This window comes from Chroicocephalus ridibundus, chromosome 17 (assembly GCF_963924245.1).
Source record: "Chroicocephalus ridibundus chromosome 17, bChrRid1.1, whole genome shotgun sequence".
NCBI lineage: Eukaryota > Metazoa > Chordata > Aves > Charadriiformes > Laridae > Chroicocephalus > Chroicocephalus ridibundus.
Genome location: NC_086300.1, coordinates 1,085,391 through 1,106,507, shown reverse-complemented (window position 1 = coordinate 1,106,507; position 21,117 = coordinate 1,085,391). Strand labels below are relative to the sequence as shown.

Genomic DNA, 21,117 nt, shown 5'->3' with positions numbered 1-21,117 from the left:
ACACGCGTGTGCGTGTGTGCGAGTGAACCACAGGCATGTGCACACACACGAGGACCCCGCGCTCCCCCAGCCCCACGTTGTGCCCCACGCTCGGGGGGGAACCCCCAGCGCTGGCACTGACCCCCCCCAGTGGGGCACCCCACGCCGTGTCCCGGCACCAGTGTCCCCAGTACCAGCATGCCCGGTGTCCCCAGCGCCCTCAGCACCAGCATTCCCAGCGTCTCCAGTATCAGCATCCCTGCTGTCCCCAGCACAGCCAGCCCCAGTGTCCCCCATGCCCTCAGCACCAGTATTCCCAGTGTCTCCAGCACCGGTACCTCCACGGTGCCCAGCACAACCAGCATCAGTGTCCACAGCACAGTCATCACCAGTGTCCCCAAGGTCCCTGTCCCCAGCGTCAGTGTCCCCAGCCCCAGTGCCCCCAGTACTCCCAGTCCCAGTGCCCCCAGTGCCCCCAATACCAGTGCCACCCGCGTCCCCAGTACGAGCATCCCCAGCTCCAGCGCCCCCAGTGTCCCCAGTAGCAGCATCCCCACCCCTCCCAGCCCCGGTGTCCCCCCAGACACCCCCTGAGCAGGCAGAGGCAGGAGGTGGATGCAAGGGGGTTTATTGTGGGGGGGCCAGCTGGGCCCCCAGCTGACGGGTGCTGCGGGTGCTGCAGGTGCAGCCCCCCAGGCTCCTCTTCACCCACTGGGCCCCAGCGATGTTTCTGCAACAAGAAGGGGTCAGCACCCCGCAGTGCGCCCCCCGAGCTCCCCCTGCCCCGTGTCCCCTGCCCTGGGACACCCCCACCTCCACCACTGGGGAAACTGAGGCACAGGTGGCGCTGGGGGGGTTCACCCAGCATCCAGCCCCACCAGCTGGGTCTCTGTGACACACACCCCCTGCCACCTCTCACCTGGGGGGCTCAGCACCCCTCCGCGCCAAAGGGCTCCTCACACAGCGCCCGGCTGCCCGACCGCTTGCCGTACCTGCGAGGGGGGAGCACGTTACAGGGGGTGGCAACATGCAGCGGGGAGCGGGGGCGGTAGCGGGGGGGGGTAGCGGGGTGCAGGGGGGAGCGGGTCGCAGGGGAGCAGCGTGGCCATGGGGAACACGCTGCGACAGCAGCAGGTTGCAGCGGGAGCTGCAGCAGGGAGGCGGCTGCGGCCCCGCGCGGGGTGCAGCGAGGCAGTGGGGTGCAGCCGGTGCTGCAACGGGCAGCGCATTGAGGGAGGGAGACGGTTGCAGCAGGAGAGCACTTGCAACGGGGAGTGTGCTGCAGCGGGGAGTGCACTGCAATGGGGAGTGTGCTGCAACCGGGAGCACGTTGCAACAAAGATCTGGTTGCAGCAGGTAAAGGGAATGCATTGCACCAGGGAATGCGTCGCAACAGGGGGCATGCTGCGATCGGGCCACGCATTGCTGCAGGGAGCACAGTGCAACGGGGAGCACACGGCAATCAGGCAGCGCGTGGCAGGGGTCCCGCAGCCTTGTCCCTGCCACCACATCCCTGCTCACCGGTGCCGGGTGACCACGTTGAGGTACTGCTGCAGGTCGTTGTAGAAGCGGACGAGGTCCTCGACGGGCGCGTCGTCCCCAGGGTAGGTGGGCTGCACGGGGCCCGCGGTGGCCGAGCGCCCGGCCAGCAGTGCCAGGGCGCAGGCCAGGAGCAGCAGGGACAGCCAGCGGGGAGCCATGGCTGCCCCCACACCACAGCATTAGCCTGCGCCGAGGGCACCGCACGGCACACGCACCGGCATGGGCATGCACACGCATGTGGGCACACACACGGGCACACACACAGGCATGCACATATACATGCACACCACCTAGCTGCATGCACACATACAAGCACATACACGTGTGCATGCACACCTACACATGCATGCACACGCACACGTGCATGCGCACCACCCAGCTGCACACGCGTCGGTGTGCACACTACAAGTCAGTGTGCACGCACACACACGTGCACACACACTCTGCTCCCAGGCAAAGCGCCGCTCACAGAGCACGCGCATGGGCACGCACACCCCGTTTCACACCCCTACGCACAGATGTGCACGCTCAGCCTTGCGCACACAGGTGCACACACAGACGGCCTTGCACACGTCCACACCCCCCATGACACACGCCATGTTTGCTGGCCCTCTGCACCCCCACCCACCCCTCAGCCCCTCGTCCCCACTGCCACCCCCGTCCCCAGCCCTGTCCCCCCGCCAGGACGAAGCCCTGTCCCCGCTCACCTGCTTCCACAAGTAGTGGCACAAGGACACGGCGAGACGAGGGGACACGGCGAGACGGGGGGGACGCCGCCAGCAACTCCCCGGTTCCTCAGTGACACTGCTGCCACCACGGTGCTGGCCCTTATATCCCCCCTGTCCCCCCTGCTGATGTCACCCCGCCACGCAGCACCTGTGGCCAGGTGGCAACGTGTCCAGGGGTGAACAGGGGCCGTTAGGGGGGGACAGGGGCCATCAGGGAGGTGACAGGGACACCTGGCCTCTCGCACAGCCCTGGTTAATGTTTGACCCTGGGCTGGGGGGGTGTCTGGTGTGCGTCCCCAGAGCATCTTGTCCCTGCGGATGGACAGAGGGACAGCTGTGGCAGGCTGTCAGGAAGGGGGGGCAGCAGGACAGAGGGATGGCGAGGGATGGACAGAGGGACAGGGAGTGGGACAGAGGGACATTGGATAGTGCGGGCAGATGGGTGAAGGGTCCAACACCAGGGTGAGGGGTGGGATGGAGGGACAGAGGGGACAGGAGGAGCAGTGGCTGCAGCAGGTGGGGGGTGGGGGACAGCAGTCATGACCAAGGACACAACTATCCCCCCAGCTCCCACCATGGGTTGGGGGGTCAGAGGCCTGGGGGGTCAGAGGGCTGGGGGCTCCCCAGCCCGTGGGGCCTCTGGCCCAGCCTGGCACAGCCCCCAGTGGCCGCCACCCCTGCAGGGACCCCACGGTGGATGCCAGCACCCAGGACCAGTGCACCCCACACCCAGTGCACCCCAGTAACACGTACACCCCACGGCCAGTGCACCCCAGCACCCACGGCTGATGCACCCCTATAGCTACGACACCCAGTGCACCCCACACCCCCATGCCCAGCGTGCCCCAGCACCAGCTGCACCCCAGTAACCCGTGCACCCCAGCACCCATTGCCAGGGCATCCTGCCACCCTCACACCCCATGCACCCCAGCACCCACCGCTAATGTACCCCTGTGCCCCATGAACCCCAGCATCATGGCAGCCCCATGCCCAGCACACCCCCTGCACCCCGACACCCATCAATAGCGTATCCCCCCCCCCCCACCCCGTACCGCAACACCCATTACTAGTGTATCCCCCCCAGAACCCACCGCCAGTGTCCCTCACCACCCCCACACCCAGTGCACCCCAGCCGCCAATCCCAGTGTGTCCCAGCCCCCCAGTGCACCCCACTCCCACCCTTCCCTCCCTGCCCCCTCCACCAGGCCCTCTGCCCCTTCCCCCTGCTCTACACCTCCACCCACCCCCCACCTCTCCCCATCCCTCCACCCCAGGAAGTCACTTCCTTCCACCCAACCTCACTCCTCCCCATCCTCCATTTCCCCTGCATCCCCCGGCACCCCTTCATCCCCCCCCACCCCCCTCTGTCCCCCCCTCCATCCTCCCCTGCACCCCTTTATCCTCCCCTGCACCCCCTCCCTCCATCTGCCCCTGCATCCCTGCACCACTCTCTCCCCCCTTCATCCCCCCCTGCATCCCTCCATCCCCCCCCGCATCCCTCCATCCCCCCCCAACACCTCCGTCCCCCCTCCATTCCCCCCTGCGCTGCTCTGTCCGCTGTCCCCCCCCCAGCACACACAGCCCAGACGGGTGCCCAGGATCGTGCTCTTTATTGCCACTGGCGGGGGCGTGCAGGGACCGTGTGGGATCCCCCCGGCAGCGGTGGGGAGGGAACGGGGTCAGGGCCCCCCGCGATGGGACACCCCTGGGCCGGGCTCTGGGGGTCCCTGGCCCTCCTGGCAGGGGGGCCCGCGCTGGCCCTGAGTGCTGGGGCCCACCCTGCGGCAGAGCCCTGGGTCCCTTAGGGAGACATGGAAGGACGGGGAGGATTCAGGGGACAGGGGGGCTGGAGGGAGGCCAGTCACCACACGGAGTCATCGTCGTACCTGTGGAGAAGAGCTGACGTGAAAAAAAGGGGGATGAGACCCCCAACACCCCTTGGGACCCCAAACTGCCCCCAGGACCCCCACCCCAGCGGGTGGGAGAGGGTGCAGCCCCTTTCCCCATCCACGGGGATGGATGGGGACGGGGACAAGGACAGGGGACACTCACCGTGACCTGTCACTGCTGGCCCCGAGAAGCAGCTCCGACACTATGGCCTCGGGGCTGGCGCGTTTGCCGTACCTGCAGGACACGGAGCACGTGGGTGCACGTGCCAAGGGGCGCACACGAGTGCGCAAACGGGACCCGCCGGCTGCATGCGACAGGGCACACGGGGTGGGGGGGAGCAGGCATGAGCGCGCAAAGGGGCTTGCACATGTGTCACTGGGCTCACGCGCGCGTTTTCACACTCACCTCTGCCGTGTCACCAGGTTGATGTAGTGGCGCAGGGCCGAGAAGTACTTGGCCATCTCCTCGGGGGAGGCGTCGTCCCCGGGGCTCTCGGGTTTGGGGGGGTAGGCAGCCGCCAGCGTCCCCAGGCACAGCAGGGCGCAAAGGGCCACAGCCACCAGCACGCGCCACGGCCTCGGGGACATCACCATCTGCATGGGGACAGGGGACAGCCTCAGCCATGTGTGCATCACCCCCACCACCCTCAGGTACCCCCATCTCGTCCCAGAGCAGCTCTGCCCCCCACCAAGGCCCTCGTCCCCCCGAGCCCACCCCAAGGACTCTGTCCCCTGTGCGGACATCGCACCCCCCCAGGGATGCCCCTGCTCCCCAAGGAGATGCCTCCCTCCCCTGCCAGGGACCCAGCCCCCCTGAAGTGACATCTTCCCTGCAGGCACCCCTCCACGTCCCCACAGAGACACCTCCCTTCCAGAGACCACCCCAAAGGGACAATTTACCCCCAGGGATTTCCAGTGACCCTCACTGTCCCCAGGGAGCCATCTCCCTCCCCAGGACCCCCAGAAACCTCCTCCCACCTCCCCACAGGGACATCTCACTTCCAGGGGACGCCTCATGCAAGTCCCCAGAGACCACCCATCTCCCAAAGGGGACATCTTCCCCAGAGATATCCCCCCCCCGCCAGTTTCCCCACGGGAGATCTCCCACCCCAAAGGACCACAGTCCAGCCCAAGGGACACCTCCCCTCCAGGGACCCCCTCATATCCCCAAGGGATCATCTCCCTCCTAGGGGTCCCAGCATCCCCAAGGGACCCCGCACGGGACCCTAGCCCCGTCCGCGGGCTGTCCCCGCACTCACGGTGGAGGCGGCGGGAGGCAGCAGGCAGGGCCTGGCAGCGGGGTGACAGTGCCGGGGACACAGCGGCTCCTCCACACGCCCGGGGTTTTATATCCTCCGGGGGGGCTGCTGGCTCCTCCCTCACCCATGACCGACCCACGGGCACGGCAGGACTCCGGCAGCCCCCCCGTCACCAGCCCTGGGGCTTACGGACACGTGCCAGCACCTTGCCACCGTCCCTCCCTCGCCAGAGCCCCCCAGCCTGCACCGAGGGGCTGGGGTGCAGGCACAGGGCATGCAGGGAGCATGGGGGACATGGACGGGACACAGGGACACAGCACAGGGACACGGCATGCAGCCACAGGACACAGACGTGGTATGTGGCACATGTCAATGCCACACAGGCAAGGCACACGGACACGGATGTGACATGCAGCCCCGGCACAGGGACACAGCACGCGGCCACAGCCATGGCATGTGGCACATGGACATGGATGTGGCATGCAGTCACGTCACAGGGGCATGGCACACAGGCACAGCAGTGACACACAGGCACAGCACACAGACACGGCACACATGGATGTGACATGCAGCCATGGCACACGTGCATGGCCCTGAGACAGCCTCAGGACATGGCAGTGGCACACAGGGACACAAACACGCCACATCCATGACACAGCAGGGACACGGCACATGGGACATGACCCACAGCCCCGACACAAGCCACCCATGGGGGACAGCGCAGGGGAAGGGACTCAGCCTGCAGCTGCCTCAGTTTCCCCAGATGGCGGGGCAGAGCACAGAGCTGCCACCACAGCCCCCGTCGGCACAGCCCCCGTCACTGCCATCGACCGCTGTCACAGCCCTCCAGGACAGATGAGCTGCCCTTTCCGAGCCCCCCGCGCTGGGGGAGTACGCTAATTCGTTATGGATTTGGCATTAAGGAGCAATCACCCAGCCCGATGCTCTGGGGGGAAACTGAGGCACGGAGGCACCCAGCACGTCCCTGCTGGGAGCAGGGTCTCCATGTCCCCATCAGTAAGGGGCCACCACAGCCACCCTGTGGGTGCTGGGACAGGGACAGGTGGCACAAGGGGGTCCCCAAAAGCCCTGGGATGCTCCTACCCAGAAGGAGCCGCATCTCCAGCCCGGGAGATGGAGGGGACACGGCTGAGTGGGGGCCCTGCGGGGTGCCACCGGCCCGGCTGGAGGGGACACGGCAGGACCCTGTGGGGTGCCGCCAGCCTGGCAGGACCCTGTGGGGTGCCACCAGCCTGACTGGAGGGGACACGGCTTGGCAGGACCCTGCGGGATGCCACTGGTCCGGCTGTAGGGGACACGCTCCCCGCTCCTGACCTGGCTGTCACCCCGGTGAGTGGTGGCAGGGGCACGGCTCGGGGCAGTGCCACCGTGGGGGTCCCAGCTCCATGGCTGTCCCCAGCCCTAGGGAAACTCGTCCACGTGGCGCAGCCGTGGTGTCCCATCAGTGTGCAGGGACACAAGCTGCCCTGCCCACACGCCAGCCTGGGAGGGGGCTGAGCCCCCCACCAGCTCGGGCGGTGGGAGCAGCCCCCCCAGCCCAGCACCTTTCACGTCCCTGCTAACGAAGGCGTGGGTCGATGGAAGCGCTAATTGGATCGATGGGGGCTGCAGACACCCCCCTGCAGTGCCCGGCCACGTGGCCCTGGGGACACCAAGGCCGAATCCAGCATCACCCCAGTGGGGGCTGAGCCCCCTCCCCAGCAGAGGAGCACCCCGACGGGGGGGTCTGCCCCATCACGGGCTTCACGGGGGTGGAGGAGCGGGCACAGGGCTGGGGAGACCCCAACCCCATGGTCCCACCACTGGGACCAAACCCCACACACCAGCGGCGTTGTCACCGCACCGTCAGAGATGTTCCGGAGCATCGGGGTCCAGGTGGCCCCTGCCCCCCCTCCCCCGGCACAGAGCCAACCCCGATGAGGCGGGGGAGGGAGAAGGGAGACAAGGGCTTTCTGCGCCATTTCCCCTGAGTGACAGTAAACAGCAATTTTCCAAAGGTCACAGGATGGCTCTGCCAGCGGGTACAAATGCCACCCCCCCTGGGTACAGCCCCCCCCCCCTCCCCGGGCAGGGTGAGGGGTGGCCCTAGGGGACCCAAACAGAATGGGGCAGGGGGTGCCCACTGTGTGTCCCCATCTCCCCCAGGGGCAGGGAGGAGGAGGAGGGTCTGGGGCTGAAGGTGCACAGCTGGACCCCCAGCAGCCCCTGAGGGATGGGGGGGTCCCGGGAGGGTGAGGAGCCATCCCGGCCCCCCCAGCCGGGGGTGTGGGACGGAAAAGCGCAGGGAGAGCAAACAGGGCCCTGCCGCTTCCCTGCGCTTTATGGTCCCCGGTTCCGCCGGAGGCACTTTAGGGACCACGTGTGGCCCCCCCCCATGGAGGAAGGCCCTTATCAGACCCTGTTTGCTTTTCCACTGCCCAGCCAGGCGGGGGACGCACTGCCCAGCTTGGGGGGGGCACAAACACACACCCCTGCCCAACCTGGGGGCACACACACACAAACGCCTGCCCAGCTACGTGTCAGGACAGGGACCGCGAGGACATGTCCCTTGGCGACACCCAGGGTTCTGCCACCAAAGGGAGGGGAACCCCCAGTATCGCCCCACCCCACTGCACACCAGCTCCCCCAAAGTGCCCCTCCCCCTCGAACCCCCCAAAGCAATAGGGCCCGACCCCACGGTCGAACAACAGCCGAGACAACCCAGGGACCAGGTAAAAGATTTCTCATTTCATCAGTAAAAATACACCCGGGGAGTGGGGGGCACATGGGACCTCAGTGGGGAGGGGGCCTGGCCACACAGTGGCCAGCACTCCACAGGCAGGAGTCCCCCCCAGCTCCCCCATGCACCCAAGGCAGCACCTGCCAAATCCTCCATCAAAATTATCAAATATTTACAAATTAAAAAAAAAAAATAATAAATAGCGGTGATTCTTTTAAAAAAACCGCCCCCCCTCGCTGCTGTCCCCCGCCCCCCGAGTCCTGGCCAGTGGCCACCCCGCTCAGCCGTCAGTGGCCAGGATAACGACAGCTCCAAAAATGCCAACGTTTTGCCCGATGAGTTTCATCTGATTCCAGAACTCGACGCGGCGCGAGTCGTGCCAGTAGCCGATGTTGCCATCGATGAGGAGGATGGCGAGGGGCAGCAGCACCGCCAGCACCTGCGCCGCCGCCCGCACGTAGTAACCGGAGAGGAAGGCAAGGGCCAGGAGGCCGTAGAGGATGAAGAGGAGCTGAAGGGCCAGTTCCCCCCCCAGGAGGTGGTTCAGGTAAGCCAGGCGGTCCTCCTTGCTGTGCTGCAGGGAGTAGGCCTGGGGGGGGATGACAGAGAGGGAGCTGGAGTGCGGTGACAATAGTGCCACTGGTGGTACTCACACCGCTTCTCCCTCTTGGAGGGAAAACCCCAGCAGATCCAGCCCCCGGCCTGCGGCGGGGCAGGGGCAGGAGGTGGCTGTCGCCCTCCTGGTGTCCCATGTCCCCCCCAGTGTCTCGTGTCCCCTCCCATACCTGACAGATGAGGTAGATGCCGAGGAAGACCTGCCCCGTGGACTGGAGGGAGCGGCTGCGTGGCTTCTGGCGGTAGAGCTCACCAGCACCACTGGCCAGGATGAGGAAGCCACCGATGATGGCGATGGTCCGGGAGTACATCCGCACCTGTGCCGGGGCCACCGTCACCCCCCCGGCCCCCCCAGGCTGGGGTGGGGGGGGAGGGGGTCATGGAATGGGTGGTCTCACCTTCAACCAGTCGCCGTAGTGGACATGGCCACCAACATGGGCGGCATAGGTGGCCACGGCAAGCTGCAGGGCAGCCCCCAGGGCAAACCAGCGGCGCTTCACGCCGAAAGACATGAAGCTGGCGCAGAGCACGGCCACCCCCATGTCCACATACAGGTAGGGAACAGGGATGTCTGGCTTCCTGGAGGGGGTGGCAGCTCCAGTCCCTGACCCTCAACTCCCCATAACCACCCCACACTCCCCCCAGATCCCCCCCTTATCCCCTAACACCAACACCACCCTCCCCTGGCCCCACACAGCCCTCCACGCCCCACCAGAGCCCCCCTTCTTACTACCCCAGCACCCCACAACTGCTCCTCTGCCCTCCCACCAGCCCCCACTCCCAGCCCAGGCACCCCCAGCCCCACTTTTACCCCAGGAGCTCCCCATCTCTCTCACGCTTTCCCAACCCCTTCAGCCCCACACCCACCCCAGCCCACCCAGTTGCCCCAGCCCCACACTTACCCCAGGCCCCCCAGCCACCCCACGCTTAACCGGCTCACTCAGCCTCACACTCTCACAGTCCCACACCTACACCAGGCCCTCACGGCCCCACACTCACCCCAGGAGCCCCCCAGCTCCCACAGCCACACACCTGCCCCTGCCCCAGCCCCACATACCCATGGCCCCCACAGCCCCACATCTATTCCAGCCCCAGGCCCCCCGTGCCTCCCCAAACCCCACACCCGCCGCAAGCCCTCACAGCCCCTCTTACCCCAAGATTCCCCCCAGCCGCCCCACACTTAACCAGCTCCCCCAGCCCCACACCTGCACCTCCACCCACCCCAGCCCCGGGCCTACACCCGGCCCAGTCCCACACCCGCCCCGGCTCCCCTCCGTCCCGCACCGCCGCCCGTCGGCGCGCTCGGCGCAGAGCAGCAGCCCGCTGAAGCAGTGCCAGAAGGGGAAGCGGGTCAGCAGGACGCCGCCACCCGCCGTCAGCAGCCGCAGCGCCCGCCGCCGCCAGCCGCGGCCCGCCGCCATCGCTGCCAGGCCCGCCCCGCCGGAAGTCCCGCCCCGCGCCGGAAGCTCCACCCCATAGCCCCCGCCCACCTCACGAGGTCCCGCTCGCGGAGAGGCTCCGCCCACAAACCCCGCCCCCCGCCGAGGCCCCGCCCCGACTCGTCACTCAGGGAGGAGGCCCCACCCCCGGGAAGCCCCGCCCCCAGAGCGCCAGACACGGGTGATGGTTAAAAAAATTTCGGGTTTTATTGTTTTTGCTAAACAATACTAAAAAATTTTCCTTTTTTTTTTTTTTTAGTTTTTTTTTTTAATTTTTAATTCTTCTAAAGGCAGGGCTTGAATTGTTTGATTTTGATCCATTTATTTTTTTTAAAAACAAAAACAAAAAAAAAGGGGGGAGGGGGGAGGATCATGGCAAAAAAAAAAAAAAAAAAAGAAAATAAAAACTTTAAGAACAAAGGGGCAAAAATGAAAAAAATTAAAGGAAAGTGGGGGGGAAACCCCACCACAGACCCCGGGTGGGGGGGCCAAGGGGGGCCGTAGCCCCCCCTGCCCCAGCACCCAAACCCCCTTGGGCTCCCCAGGTTGGGGTGAGGGTGGGGGGACACAGGAGGGTTTTTTTGCCACGATCCTGGTGGAGAGAACTGCTAGAAGCAGAAAAATATTTAAAGAACATTTTAATATATATTCATATATATATTTAAAGATAAGAAAAATAAGACTAATTCAAGCCTTGCCCTGTGCAAACAAAATTAAAACGAGACCGCGCTGGTCACAAGGGTCCCGGTTCGGCCACCACAGTCAGCTCGTTACTTTTATTTTTGGGGTGGGGGGGGCTTGGTGAAGGGGAGACCCTTTTTGGGACTTGGACACAGGGTGACAGACCCCCTTTAGAAAAGTAAAGCGGGGCGGACGCTGGCAGCAAGGGAAGAGTCGGGGCGGGGGAGAAGGTCCAAAAAATAAAACTAACAAAGTCTGACTGGCTGGTAAGGAAGAAAACATGGCGGACAAAAGAAAGTCTGTTAGTCAAGTAATGCATGAGCTTTTAAATTATTCTCTTTTCTCTTTTGGTTTTTTTTTGTTTGTTTGTTTTTTTGTGTTTTTTTGTTTTGTTTTGTTTTTTTTTAAAGTCTAAGGTTTGGAATCAGTTGAGCTCCCCTGTTAATGAGCTCGAGAGAAAAAAAAAAAAAAAAAAAAAAAAGGAAATAAAAGCGGAACCCCCCGCCGCCGCCCTCCGGTGGTGCCTCCTGGGTGGGGGGTGGCGGGGGAGACCCCCCCCCGGCGCCTCAGGACGAGAGGGAGGTCTCCTTCTGTGTCTGCTGTGCTTGTGAACGCTGCATTACCTTCTGGCTTTCCACGTCTCGAAAATGTTTCTCCACCTGCCGGGATGGAAGGAAGAAAAAAAAAAGAGAGAGAGAGAGAGAGAAAGGGGTTTAGTGAAGGGATGTGACACCCTCCCAGCGTCCCCAGTGCCACCAGAGACACCCCCCCCCAGTACTCACTATTTTGCGTACGTGACTCAGGGCACTTCCCTCTTTGCCTTTACAGTTTTCCACTTGATAAGGAGGGGCGATAACAACTTCTTCCATCACAACTATGTTCTTCTCCTGCCATTTACAGTCTTTAATGCTGCGGGGAGGAGGAAAAAGCCTCAGCCTGGGGAGGGGGTGCTCCAGGGCTCTGCTCCCATGCCCCACCAGCCCCCCTGGAAGCTACCACCCGTCCCCAGCGCAGGCGCACCTCGGGTCCGTGTCTCCCCAAGGAGCTGATGAGCGTGCAAACGCCACCCAGCATCGCCTGGGCAGCCGAGCAGAGAGGGGCGTGAGCCCACAGGGACGTGGCCAGTGTGTGCCAGAAGAGGCAACAAGGTGCCATCACCTGTCCCCAAGGACTGCGCGGCTCTGGCCAGGGCGTCCCAGGGCACTTCAGCGGCGTTTCATGGCAAGCTCAAAGGACCAGGCAATGAAACTGCCCCCCAGGGCTACAAAACTGTCCCCCTGGGCTACCCAGGGCCACAAGCAGCCCCTAGGTAGCAGCGCGGGACACCAAGGCAGAGCGCCGGTGACACCAAGAAGGGGACTTACGTCTTATGTATAGTCTGGAAGAGCTGCTGCCCCTCCAGAGAGACACCAGCACTAATTGCATACGCCTGGCTCATCTTCTCCTCTTTCTCCGTCCGTGCTTTGTTGGCAAGCTGGAGGGGAGACAAAGAAAGAGGGAGCTCGGCTGAGCATCAGCCCAGCAGCCACAAGAGCTACAAGGTGTGTGTCCCCCTGCAGAGACAAGTGTCCAGGTCAACAATTAAATCAGGGCAGCAATGCGCCTGTAATTTCCACCCTCCCACCATACCTTTCTCTGCACATCCCAGAGCCCTGCACGGACTTCAGGCCAGCATTTAATTCCGTTTTGAGTCACTGTCGCCACTGCCTGCGTCCCCCACAGATATTCTGGGGATGTGGATGCCGTTTTTTCATATTCCCCCATTCGAGTGCAAGGAGGATATCAGCTGCTGGGGCCAGATACCAAAGCATCACCTTCCCCTCCACCTTTTCTGAATTAATTACTGTATTTTATTGCTGTTTAATCAAGGGACGCAGATGGGCAAGACAAGCCCAGAATAACTGGGGGCTCGAGGGGTGTAACTGCCTCCGTATGGACCATGCAGGAGTAAGAGCAACTTTATGCCGGAGCAGTTATTCTGTTCCATAAAAATAAAAAGCAGAATTATTATTTGGGAGTCACAATGTCCATGTATGTGGGGAAGTGTGATTACGCTGGCGGGGTCCAGGAGTAGAGAGGGGAACCCCCAACCCTGGCATCCCCCCGTTAACCTCCCTTGGCCATGGGAGGAGAAGGAGCTGCAGCTTGTGGAGGCAGGAGATGCTGGACCACCTGCCTTTCCCCGCTGGAGCTGCTGCAGTGGAAGAGCCACATTAGCATTGCCACCCACGCCGGCCCTCCTCTTCCTCCTCCCCGGAACGGCCTCACGCCTGCAAGCGCTCCCCAAGCCCAGCTTTCTCCGTACTGGACGGCTTCACCCTTTCTAAATGCTTCTAAATGTTCCACCTAAACATGAGGAGGAACTTCTTTACCCTGAGGGTGGCAGAGCACTGGAACAGGCTGCCCAGAGAGGTGGTGGAGTCTCCAACTCTGGAGACATTCAAAACCCACCTGGACGTGTTCCTGTGTAACCTGCTCTAGGTGACCCTGCTCTGGCAGGGGGGTTGGACTAGATGATCTCCAGAGGTCCCTTCCAACCCTATGATTCTATGATTCTATGATTCTCTGGGTACGAAAAGGTCAAGTGCCCACTGAGCAGGGGCACTTTTTGTAGCAAATAATGCGAATAAGGGGCAGGTTTCTCCCTCGCAGCTTCCTGAAACGGGGCAGACGCAGCCCATTGCGTCTGCTCTCTGTGCCCGGGTAAGCTGGGCTCGCTGCAGCAGCCTTCGGCCACTCACCGTGTGCTCCTCAGCATCATGGTGAGCAAGGGAAGCCTTAACAGGGGGACAGGATCCTTTCCTGGCCCCAGCACAAGCTGGGTCTGAAGCCACTCGCCCCACTCCATGTAGAAATTGCTCTCTCCAAGACCACCAGTCCAGCTTCCAAACTGGTTTGTAAGACTGGGCACTGTTCTCCAGTAACTTTCCTGCATCTAAGACCTGCACGCAACCGGCCTTTTCTGGGGTCACGCTGACACTTCACCTGAGCAGGATGGCTCCTTGAGGTCAGTGTCCCCAACTGTACACGGGTCCCCAGCCAGCTGCGCCAAAGCCTTGGGGACAGCCCTGCAAGATGGCGAGTGACAAGAGACTACCGTGAGGAGCCGGGAAAGGCCAGAAAGGTGCGGATGAAGAGCAGCCCCTCACATGCTGTCCCCACGGGCAGCATCCCAACATTACTTCATTGGGTGCTCCTAGACCCCAGGATTCACAGCACCCAGTAAAGCCTGACCTCATCCTCCTGCTTCGAGCTGGGGCACATCAGCCCTCACTTCGAGCCGACTCACTTCCAACACTGGGTAGTTTATTAACCGAGTGCCAAGATCTAGGGTCCCTTTGCTCTTGTCTTTCCCCTGCAAGAGCATGTGCTCTCCCTATTCATCGCTGCTATCCCCAGACAAGAAATTAATTGGGCAAGCCAAGCTTCCAGCTTCCAGGATCCAAGCATTCAAAATAGCCCCCTTGTTCCCAGAGCAGCCCCCCCGTAGCACGGCTTCATGCTCCCCTGCAGTGAGCACCCGAAGGAGCCAAGGCTATTGAAGAGACTCGGCTCCACGCACCTTGTGCAACGGCGGCATGAATGAATGAGTCACTTCCCTGTTCACGGCCGTATGAATGATGGTAAACACGGCGCACGGCAAGAAGAGCCGGTAAGGGCCACCGAGCGCTGTGCCGAGGTCCCCGGGCGGGTGCCAGCCCCAATGGGCAGGTCCCCAGAGGTCCCAGCTCTCCAGTGACATCTCCCCTGCACACCCATCGCCAGCAGCGGGAAGCTTCAGGCTCAGCTGTATCTCGCCCGTACCACGGCCAGCCCTCGTCGCACCGGCGTGATCTCCCAGTGCCTCACCAGCAAGTCTTCTGGTCCCAACATTTTCTCTCTGCTTGGGAACAGTCATGGCTGAGCATCTCCTGGGGGCTCCACTTGCCCTCTGGGGCTTTCCAGAGCAACAAGAGCTTGCCCCGGTGCACCACAAGGATCCCCAGGTGTCAACAGCTCCTTCTCCCAGTACAACCAGTATCAGCTTATCTATATTCCAGTCCTGCAGCACCAGCAGACCCCAGCTTGCCTGCACATCCACAGGAGAGGAGATGTGGGTCAGAGCAACATACCTGCTGGAGATGGGGACACGGACACACCGGTGGCTGCACACCGACTTCCATCCACTGAAGATGACTTGATTCATTATTTTCCCCCACACCAAATCCAGAGCAATTATTTTGATGCCAGAAACACTGAAGCAAGTATTTGAAGTCACACAAGGTGTTCCACCCTTGTGTGAAGGCCCTTCCAGCTCCCGGCTGCGCTCCCAGCGATGTCACTCAATGCAACTACAACCAACAGTCGTTATGTTTATGGCAGTTGTGTCATTTGAGACCTCTGCCAATGTGCTAATCCACCAAGAAGGAGCTCACAGGGGCTACGCATGCCCAGCTCGCGCCATGCTCATGACACCTACCTGCAGGCAGAGCTTGCCTGCCAGGAGAGGAGGTTTCCATGTGGGACAAGGAGGTGACAATTGAAAAGCCCCACAGCCAGACCCCACACCCAGCTTCCAGCTGTTTCACGCCAGCATCGAGGGCTCAGGTTCACCTTCCCTTTTTTTGACACCATCACTGGGAATCGGAAGCGATCTCCTTCCAGAAGGACATGTGAAAAGCAATTCCCCAAAATTCAACTAACTGGGCGTGCTTCACCGCTCCTGTCCACTCCCTCGCTGTTTGGCTTCACCCAAAATCATTCTATTTCTGGAGATGACCAACATTCACATGGAGATGTGGCTGCGGGCAGAGAGGGCACCCACCAAAACACAAACCTTGTCTAGTATCATCCATGGGAGCCTTTAGCACGTTGTTAACCCAGGATCTTGGAAGAGAGAGCACCCAGAAGGAGCGTCACAGGCTCATGTAAGCAGAGTACCAGCTTCAGTCACATCCATCTCCTCCAGAAGGTTTTGATTTGAGTCATTTGCTGTCAAGTGCTGTTGCACTTTTACAAAAGGCTCCATCCTCCCTTCTCTCCAGCCAGTGAAGCACCACGTTCCTCTGCCAAAGGCACCGGGGCAGCCATGGAGCCAGAAGGACCAAGACCACTGGACTTTTCCCAAGTGAAAAGGTGCTTTGCAGCCTCAAAGTTACTAAAAAACACCCCAGAGGCTGAAATTCTCAGTCAGTGTTTCAGGCAGCAACTTGCACCCACTTGCCAGTGTAGAAATCCACGTTTACTCCTGCCACAGGAGGCCAGCGTGTAGTACAATGGGCTCCAAGGAAGGCACAGGGCTCGGTGCAGGGCAGCGCTGCTCACCAGTGCTTTAACTGGAGACTGCAGTGCCACACAGGCACTTAAATCTACGTGGCAGGACCACGCTGAGTAAATACACCATAAATACAGACCAAAGGGTGTGCAGGCACCCAGAGGAGCCGAAGGCAGCAACAGGATCAGGTCCCCCGGCCAGCACAGCGCCGAGCTCCTCCCTCAGACTCATGAGGACCGTCTCCCAGATGAAATGGAGCTGGGAGCTCCCTCTCCCTTGCCCAGAACCTCATCGGAGCAATCCCAAAGCAGAGAGGGTCAGCCGGCTGCAGCCTCACTACAGAAACCCCATCAGCAAGTCACGGAGACTGAACGCACCCAAAATATCATCATCTAAACCCTTAACAGAGCCGCGATTAAGTTATGATTGAAGCGGGTAATTTGAAGTTTAAAAGCTACCTCGTCCCCGACAGGGACCTCCCCACACAAATCCCTCCCAGGAGCAAACAATTCAGAGCCCAGGAGGGCAGGTTCTTACCTTGCTAACATTGAGTGAAGCTAAAGGAGGTGGCGTTTCCGTGCGGTCATTAATTATTTCCACTTCTGAGACATACTGTAAGTTTACAAGCAGGATATCTGCGTGATTAGGCTTTCCACTGGAAGAGGGGCATTCTGGAGGGGGAAAAAACATTAAGGAAAACAAATCCAGATGGAGACATTTACTGGCCTGATGCACAGGGCTGAGCATGAGCAAACCAGGAGAACATTTGGTTTTCAGTGAGTTCCTCCACTACCCCTGTCCTTACTCAGCCAAACACAGGGTCACCCGTGAGACGCCAACAACATCAACCATCTCTTTTGATGCCAATTCAGTTTTCCTGACTATAGCACGAGTTTTCCAGCCAATAACTGCTGCATCCAGCACACACACAGCCTGGGATGCTGCATGGCCTCCTCCAAAAAACGAATTTAGCCCCGACTAGCCAGAGATGCAAAGGTGCTGCTTGCAAGGCCCCAGTTGTGGCACTGCTCGCTTCCACGCACACCACCATCACCAGCCAAGGAACGCTGGTCTGCAAGGGGAAGTGAACCAGAACAACCACTGCACCTCAAATTTGCACCTTTTATACCATAACTATTTCCTCTTGCAGGCAGCGGCTAATCCAGTGCCTCCTTGGGAGCAATCCCGAGTGCGGATGGAAGAGGAGCTACTTGGCGGCACCCTGCGAAAGGCCTCCTCATCCTCGCACACCCTTGAATGCAGCGAGGTTTGTTGTGGTCGGTATCGCAGCACGACTGGAAAGTGTAAATGAGACAAACAGGGTACCACCCCCAGGAAAAAAAAAACAAACCACAAACCCTTCCAGAGCTGACATTAATTCCTGCGCAATCTGTTCCCCAGGAGGCTGCATCGTTAGCCCTCTGCTCCCTCAGCTGCTGGAAGGAGCAGAGACCACGGCACAGAGAGCCAACGCGTCTCCTCCTCAGAAGAGATGCTCATGGAGGTCACTTTTCTTCTCCTCCAGTCCCCCCCTAAGCCTGGCTCTGCAGGTGAAGTCCTCCCTAGCAAACACCTTTCAATACAGAAAATGAGGGATGACCCAGGAACTCCGGTCTCTCCCTTCAGAAGGATGAGATGGAGCATCCCAGCTTCGGGAGGAAGAGCCAGACTTCGGCCAAAGCCAGAATGGGAGCTCTCAGCCCTCTCCAGGGCAGAGCAGCAGCACACCAGCACTAAGCCAACCTGTTGGACATCATTTAAGACTTTCCTGCAGCCTCCACAGGGTTCTGGGGAGCTTCCCCCACCCAAATCGCACCCAGAACAGGAGCTCAGCCTGGGACAAGGTCCCCAGTGCACCTCCAGAACTGCATCGTGCTCAAGCACCCTTTTCCTATCACATTTCTCACCTCCAGACACGAACAGCTCTCCAGCTCCTCCATCACTCTTCTCCCTCCCTCCCTTCGGAACCCGCTCCTGGCACTTCACGTCTCCAGCCCCCTTCCAATGCCAATCCCAGGACTGAGCACCTGCCCTCCCGAATTGCCTGCAGTTCCTCTGCTGTTCCCCAACAGCCCTTTGCTTTCACCTTACTTACAGGTTAAAAAGAAAAGCACATCCTTTTTTTTTTTCCTTTCCACACATGTATATATATCTATATCTTAACCCCCACCGAGCATGTGTAGAGATAGATAGATAGATATATATATATTTTAACCCTCCCAAGCACAGCATTTCTGCCTCTCCTCCACGCAAGGAGCAACCATAGACCCCCATCCCCTTCGCTCCCCCAGTCACAGTGTCCTTCTCCTGCCTCCCCCACACCCTCTGCCCTCCTAGAGAGCTCCCCATCTGCAGGTCTACCCCATAGGGATCCTCTCACGGGGTCTCCAAATCTCTCCTAAACCTCACAGGCCTCCCCTACCCTCAGAGGACCTTGCCTTGCCTCCGTCATCCCCCCTTAAACTCCCACATGTCCATTGAGGCGCACCCCTCCACCAACCCCCACCAGGGTCCCCTGACTCCCACTACACCTATACCTTCTACGGGATCCCATTCTCCCAGGCCTGCCCACTGCACAGGACCTTACCGTGCTTCTGCATCCCTAAGAAGGTACCCACCCCCCCCCCAGGACCTCCCCCAAGAGCACAGCCCCCTCCCCCTATCCCCCTTAAACCCCACAGGGTGCCCCTGCCCCTCCAGGGCCTCCCCATGCCTCCAAGGCCTCCCCCCAAAACCCCACAGCCCTGTGGGAGACCCCCATCCACAGGCCTCTATGGAGCTACTCACACCCTCCAACCCCCTGTAGGACTCTGCCCCCTGGAACCCTCCTATATGGCACCCACCCACAATATTACCACTATAGGGCTCCCCCATAACCCCACTATGGGGCTCCTCACCCCCAGAAAACCTTCCTATAGTGCTCTCCACTCCCCTCCAAACCTCACTATAGGGTGCTCCACTCTTCTCTCCATTAACCCCACTACAGGGCTCCCCACTACCCCCCAATAACCCTACTACAGGACTCCTCAATCCCCCCCAAAAAATCTTGCCTATAGAGCACCCCACTCTCCTCCCAATAACCCCACTAAAGGGCTCCTCAATCCCCCCAAAACCACCCTACAGGGTGCCCCACTGCCCCTAAAATCTCTCTAAGGCCACCCCACTCCCCCTCAACAACCCCAAAACAGAGCTCTTAATTCTCCCCAAAACCCCACTATAGGGCACCTCACTCCCCATTCCAATAATCCTGCTACAGGGCTCTTCAATTCCCCAAAAACTTCCTTACAGGGCATCCCACTCTCCACCAGTAACCCCACTACAGGGCTTCCCCCCTCCATTAACACCATTACAGGGCTCCTCACTCCCCCAGAAAACTCCCTAAAGGGCACCTCACCCCCTCCCCTCCAATAACCCCAGTATAGAGATCCTCACCGCTCCCCCAAAAACCTCCCTATATGCTGCCCCCCTCCCCAGAACTCCACTACAGGGCTTCTCATTCCCTTACAAAACCTCCTTATAGGGCACCCACTCTCCTCCCAATAACCCCACTACAGGGCTTCTCACTGCCCCCCAAACCTCTGTATATGACACCCCACTCCCCGCCAAGTAGCCCCAATATGGAGCTCCTCACGCCCCTCCAAAACCTCCCTATAGGGTGCCCCACTCCTCCCCCCAAATTCCACTACAAGACTCCTCATTCCCTCCCAAAACCTCCTTACAGGGCACCCCACTCCCCTCCCAATAACCCCACTACAGGGCTCCTCACTCCCCCCAAAACCTTCCTATAGGGCACCCCACTCTCCTCCCAGTAACCCCACTAAAGGCCTCCTCACTCCCCCAAAAACCTCCCTATATGGTGCCCTACTCCCCACACCCAGTAACCCCACACAGGGCTCCTCAATCCCCTGAGAAACCTCCCTACAGGGGACCCCCCTCCTCCCCCCCAATAACCCCAGTACAGAGCTCCTCACTCCCCCAAAAACCTCCCTATACAGTACCTCACTCTCGCCCTCCAATAACCCCACTACAGGACTCCTTCCCAAAACTTCCTTATAGGGCACCCCGCTCTCCTTCCAGTAACCCCATACAGGACTCCTCACTCCCCCTAAAACCTTCCTATAGGGCATCCCACTCCCCCCCGCAATAACCCCACTGCAGGACTCCTCATTCCCTCTCAAAACCTCCCTACAGACCACACAGTACCCCCCAGTAACCCCCGTACAGGGTTCCTCACTCCCCCAAAAACCTCCCTACAGAGTGCCCCACTCGCCCCCCTTCCCCACAAACCCACTACGGGGCTCATTGTTCCCTCCCAAAACCTCTTTATAGGGCACCCCACTGCCCCCCCAATAACCACGCTACCGGGCTCCCCGCTCCCCCAAAAAGCTCCCTATCGTGCTCCCCCCTAGTAACCCAGTACAGAGCTCCTCACCCCCCCAAAAAACCTCCCTATAGAGTGCCCCATTACCCCCTCAATATCCCCACACAGTGCTCCTCACTCCCCCCAAACCTGCCTACTGGGCTCCCCGCTCCCCCAAAAACCCCTCCACGGCGCTCCCCACCGAGAGTCGCCCCCCCTTCCCCCATATTACCTCCCCCCCGGACCCTCCCTCACCCCTCCAAAGCCTCCCCCCCGCTCCCTTCTCCCCTCAGAGACCCCCCCGCTCCCCGGCGGACGGGCGGCGGGAGGCCCAAGCGGGCCCCGGCCGGGCCACGGCGGGCCGGGGGCGGCGTTGCCGAAGGGATACTGAGCGCCAACATCTTGCTGGGGTAGTCGAAGGCGACGACCTCCCCTTGCAGGCGCTGCTCCTGGCAGGTGCGGCACGACACCTGGCTGCCCACGCTGAAGTACTCGCCCGGCGCCGCCATCTTCTCTCAGCCCCGCAGCGGCCGCCGCGGCTCAGCCTCGGCCAGGCGCGGCGGTGGGGGGGGGGGGGGGGCGGGGGGGGTGCTGAGGGGGGCGGGGCCGACGCGCCGACGTCACCGCGCGC

The 21,117-nt window shown here is 61.0% G+C and overlaps 4 protein-coding genes across 5 annotated transcripts; all 4 read right to left on the bottom strand.

Moving 5' to 3' along the window:
• Positions 1-907: 907 nt before the first annotated feature.
• Positions 908-1,679, bottom strand: LOC134524325 (pancreatic polypeptide-like). The gene is made up of 2 exons (XM_063354261.1): positions 1,501-1,679; positions 908-971 (listed from the first exon to the last, which is right to left on the bottom strand). Exons 1-2 carry the CDS (start codon positions 1,677-1,679, stop codon positions 908-910), a joined length of 243 nt encoding a protein of 80 aa, XP_063210331.1.
• Positions 1,680-3,984: 2,305 nt separating this feature from the next.
• On the bottom strand, positions 3,985-4,771 carry LOC134524442 (peptide YY-like). Of its 2 annotated transcripts, none has more exons than XM_063354482.1 (3): positions 4,545-4,771; positions 4,302-4,373; positions 3,985-4,135 (listed from the first exon to the last, which is right to left on the bottom strand). In XM_063354482.1, the coding sequence occupies exons 1-3, from the start codon at positions 4,769-4,771 to the stop codon at positions 4,111-4,113; spliced, it is 324 nt and encodes a 107-aa protein (XP_063210552.1). In that variant the 3' UTR covers positions 3,985-4,110. The 2 variants fall into 2 exon arrangements, with proteins under 2 accessions (XP_063210552.1, XP_063210553.1); XM_063354483.1 differs by having other exon boundaries at positions 4,009-4,148; positions 4,545-4,762.
• Positions 4,772-8,125: 3,354 nt separating this feature from the next.
• On the bottom strand, positions 8,126-10,203 carry TMEM101 (transmembrane protein 101). The gene is made up of 4 exons (XM_063354467.1): positions 10,037-10,203; positions 9,151-9,331; positions 8,923-9,069; positions 8,126-8,726 (listed from the first exon to the last, which is right to left on the bottom strand). Exons 1-4 carry the CDS (start codon positions 10,171-10,173, stop codon positions 8,418-8,420), a joined length of 774 nt encoding a protein of 257 aa, XP_063210537.1. The 5' UTR covers positions 10,174-10,203; the 3' UTR covers positions 8,126-8,417.
• A 201-nt stretch (positions 10,204-10,404) lies between these two features.
• LSM12 (LSM12 homolog) lies at positions 10,405-21,045 on the bottom strand. Its single transcript, XM_063354639.1, has 5 exons — positions 20,875-21,045; positions 16,664-16,797; positions 12,237-12,346; positions 11,655-11,781; positions 10,405-11,531 (listed from the first exon to the last, which is right to left on the bottom strand). Exons 1-5 carry the CDS (start codon positions 20,993-20,995, stop codon positions 11,439-11,441), a joined length of 585 nt encoding a protein of 194 aa, XP_063210709.1. The 5' UTR covers positions 20,996-21,045; the 3' UTR covers positions 10,405-11,438.
• Between the last annotated feature and the right edge of the window lie 72 nt (positions 21,046-21,117).

What these genes read in the sequence shown, in the direction of transcription:
- LSM12 (XM_063354639.1), bottom strand. Translation starts at nt 20,995, where the DNA reads ATGGCGGCGCCGGGCGAGTACTTCAGCGTGGGCAGCCAGGTGTCGTGC. An exon ending in TTCCAGACTATACATAAGAC is followed by an intron (nt 11,782 to 12,236) that starts GTAAGTCCCCTT and finishes TCCTCCCCGCAG; the next exon opens with CATTAAAGACTGTAAATGGC. An exon ending in TGAGTCACGTACGCAAAATA is followed by an intron (nt 11,532 to 11,654) that starts GTGAGTACTGGG and finishes CCATCCCGGCAG; the next exon opens with GTGGAGAAACATTTTCGAGA.
- LOC134524442 (XM_063354482.1), bottom strand. Translation starts at nt 4,771, where the DNA reads ATGCACACATGGCTGAGGCTGTCCCCTGTCCCCATGCAGATGGTGATG. An exon ending in AACCTGGTGACACGGCAGAG is followed by an intron (nt 4,374 to 4,544) that starts GTGAGTGTGAAA and finishes CGTGTCCTGCAG; the next exon opens with GTACGGCAAACGCGCCAGCC. An exon ending in GCCAGCAGTGACAGGTCACG is followed by an intron (nt 4,136 to 4,301) that starts GTGAGTGTCCCC and finishes TCTTCTCCACAG; the next exon opens with GTACGACGATGACTCCGTGT.
- LOC134524325 (XM_063354261.1), bottom strand. Translation starts at nt 1,679, where the DNA reads ATGGCTCCCCGCTGGCTGTCCCTGCTGCTCCTGGCCTGCGCCCTGGCA. An exon ending in AACGTGGTCACCCGGCACCG is followed by an intron (nt 972 to 1,500) that starts GTGAGCAGGGAT and finishes CCCCCCTCGCAG; the next exon opens with GTACGGCAAGCGGTCGGGCA.
- TMEM101 (XM_063354467.1), bottom strand. Translation starts at nt 10,173, where the DNA reads ATGGCGGCGGGCCGCGGCTGGCGGCGGCGGGCGCTGCGGCTGCTGACG. An exon ending in ACTACGGCGACTGGTTGAAG is followed by an intron (nt 9,070 to 9,150) that starts GTGAGACCACCC and finishes GCCCCGGCACAG; the next exon opens with GTGCGGATGTACTCCCGGAC. An exon ending in GCATCTACCTCATCTGTCAG is followed by an intron (nt 8,727 to 8,922) that starts GTATGGGAGGGG and finishes ATCCCCCCCCAG; the next exon opens with GCCTACTCCCTGCAGCACAG.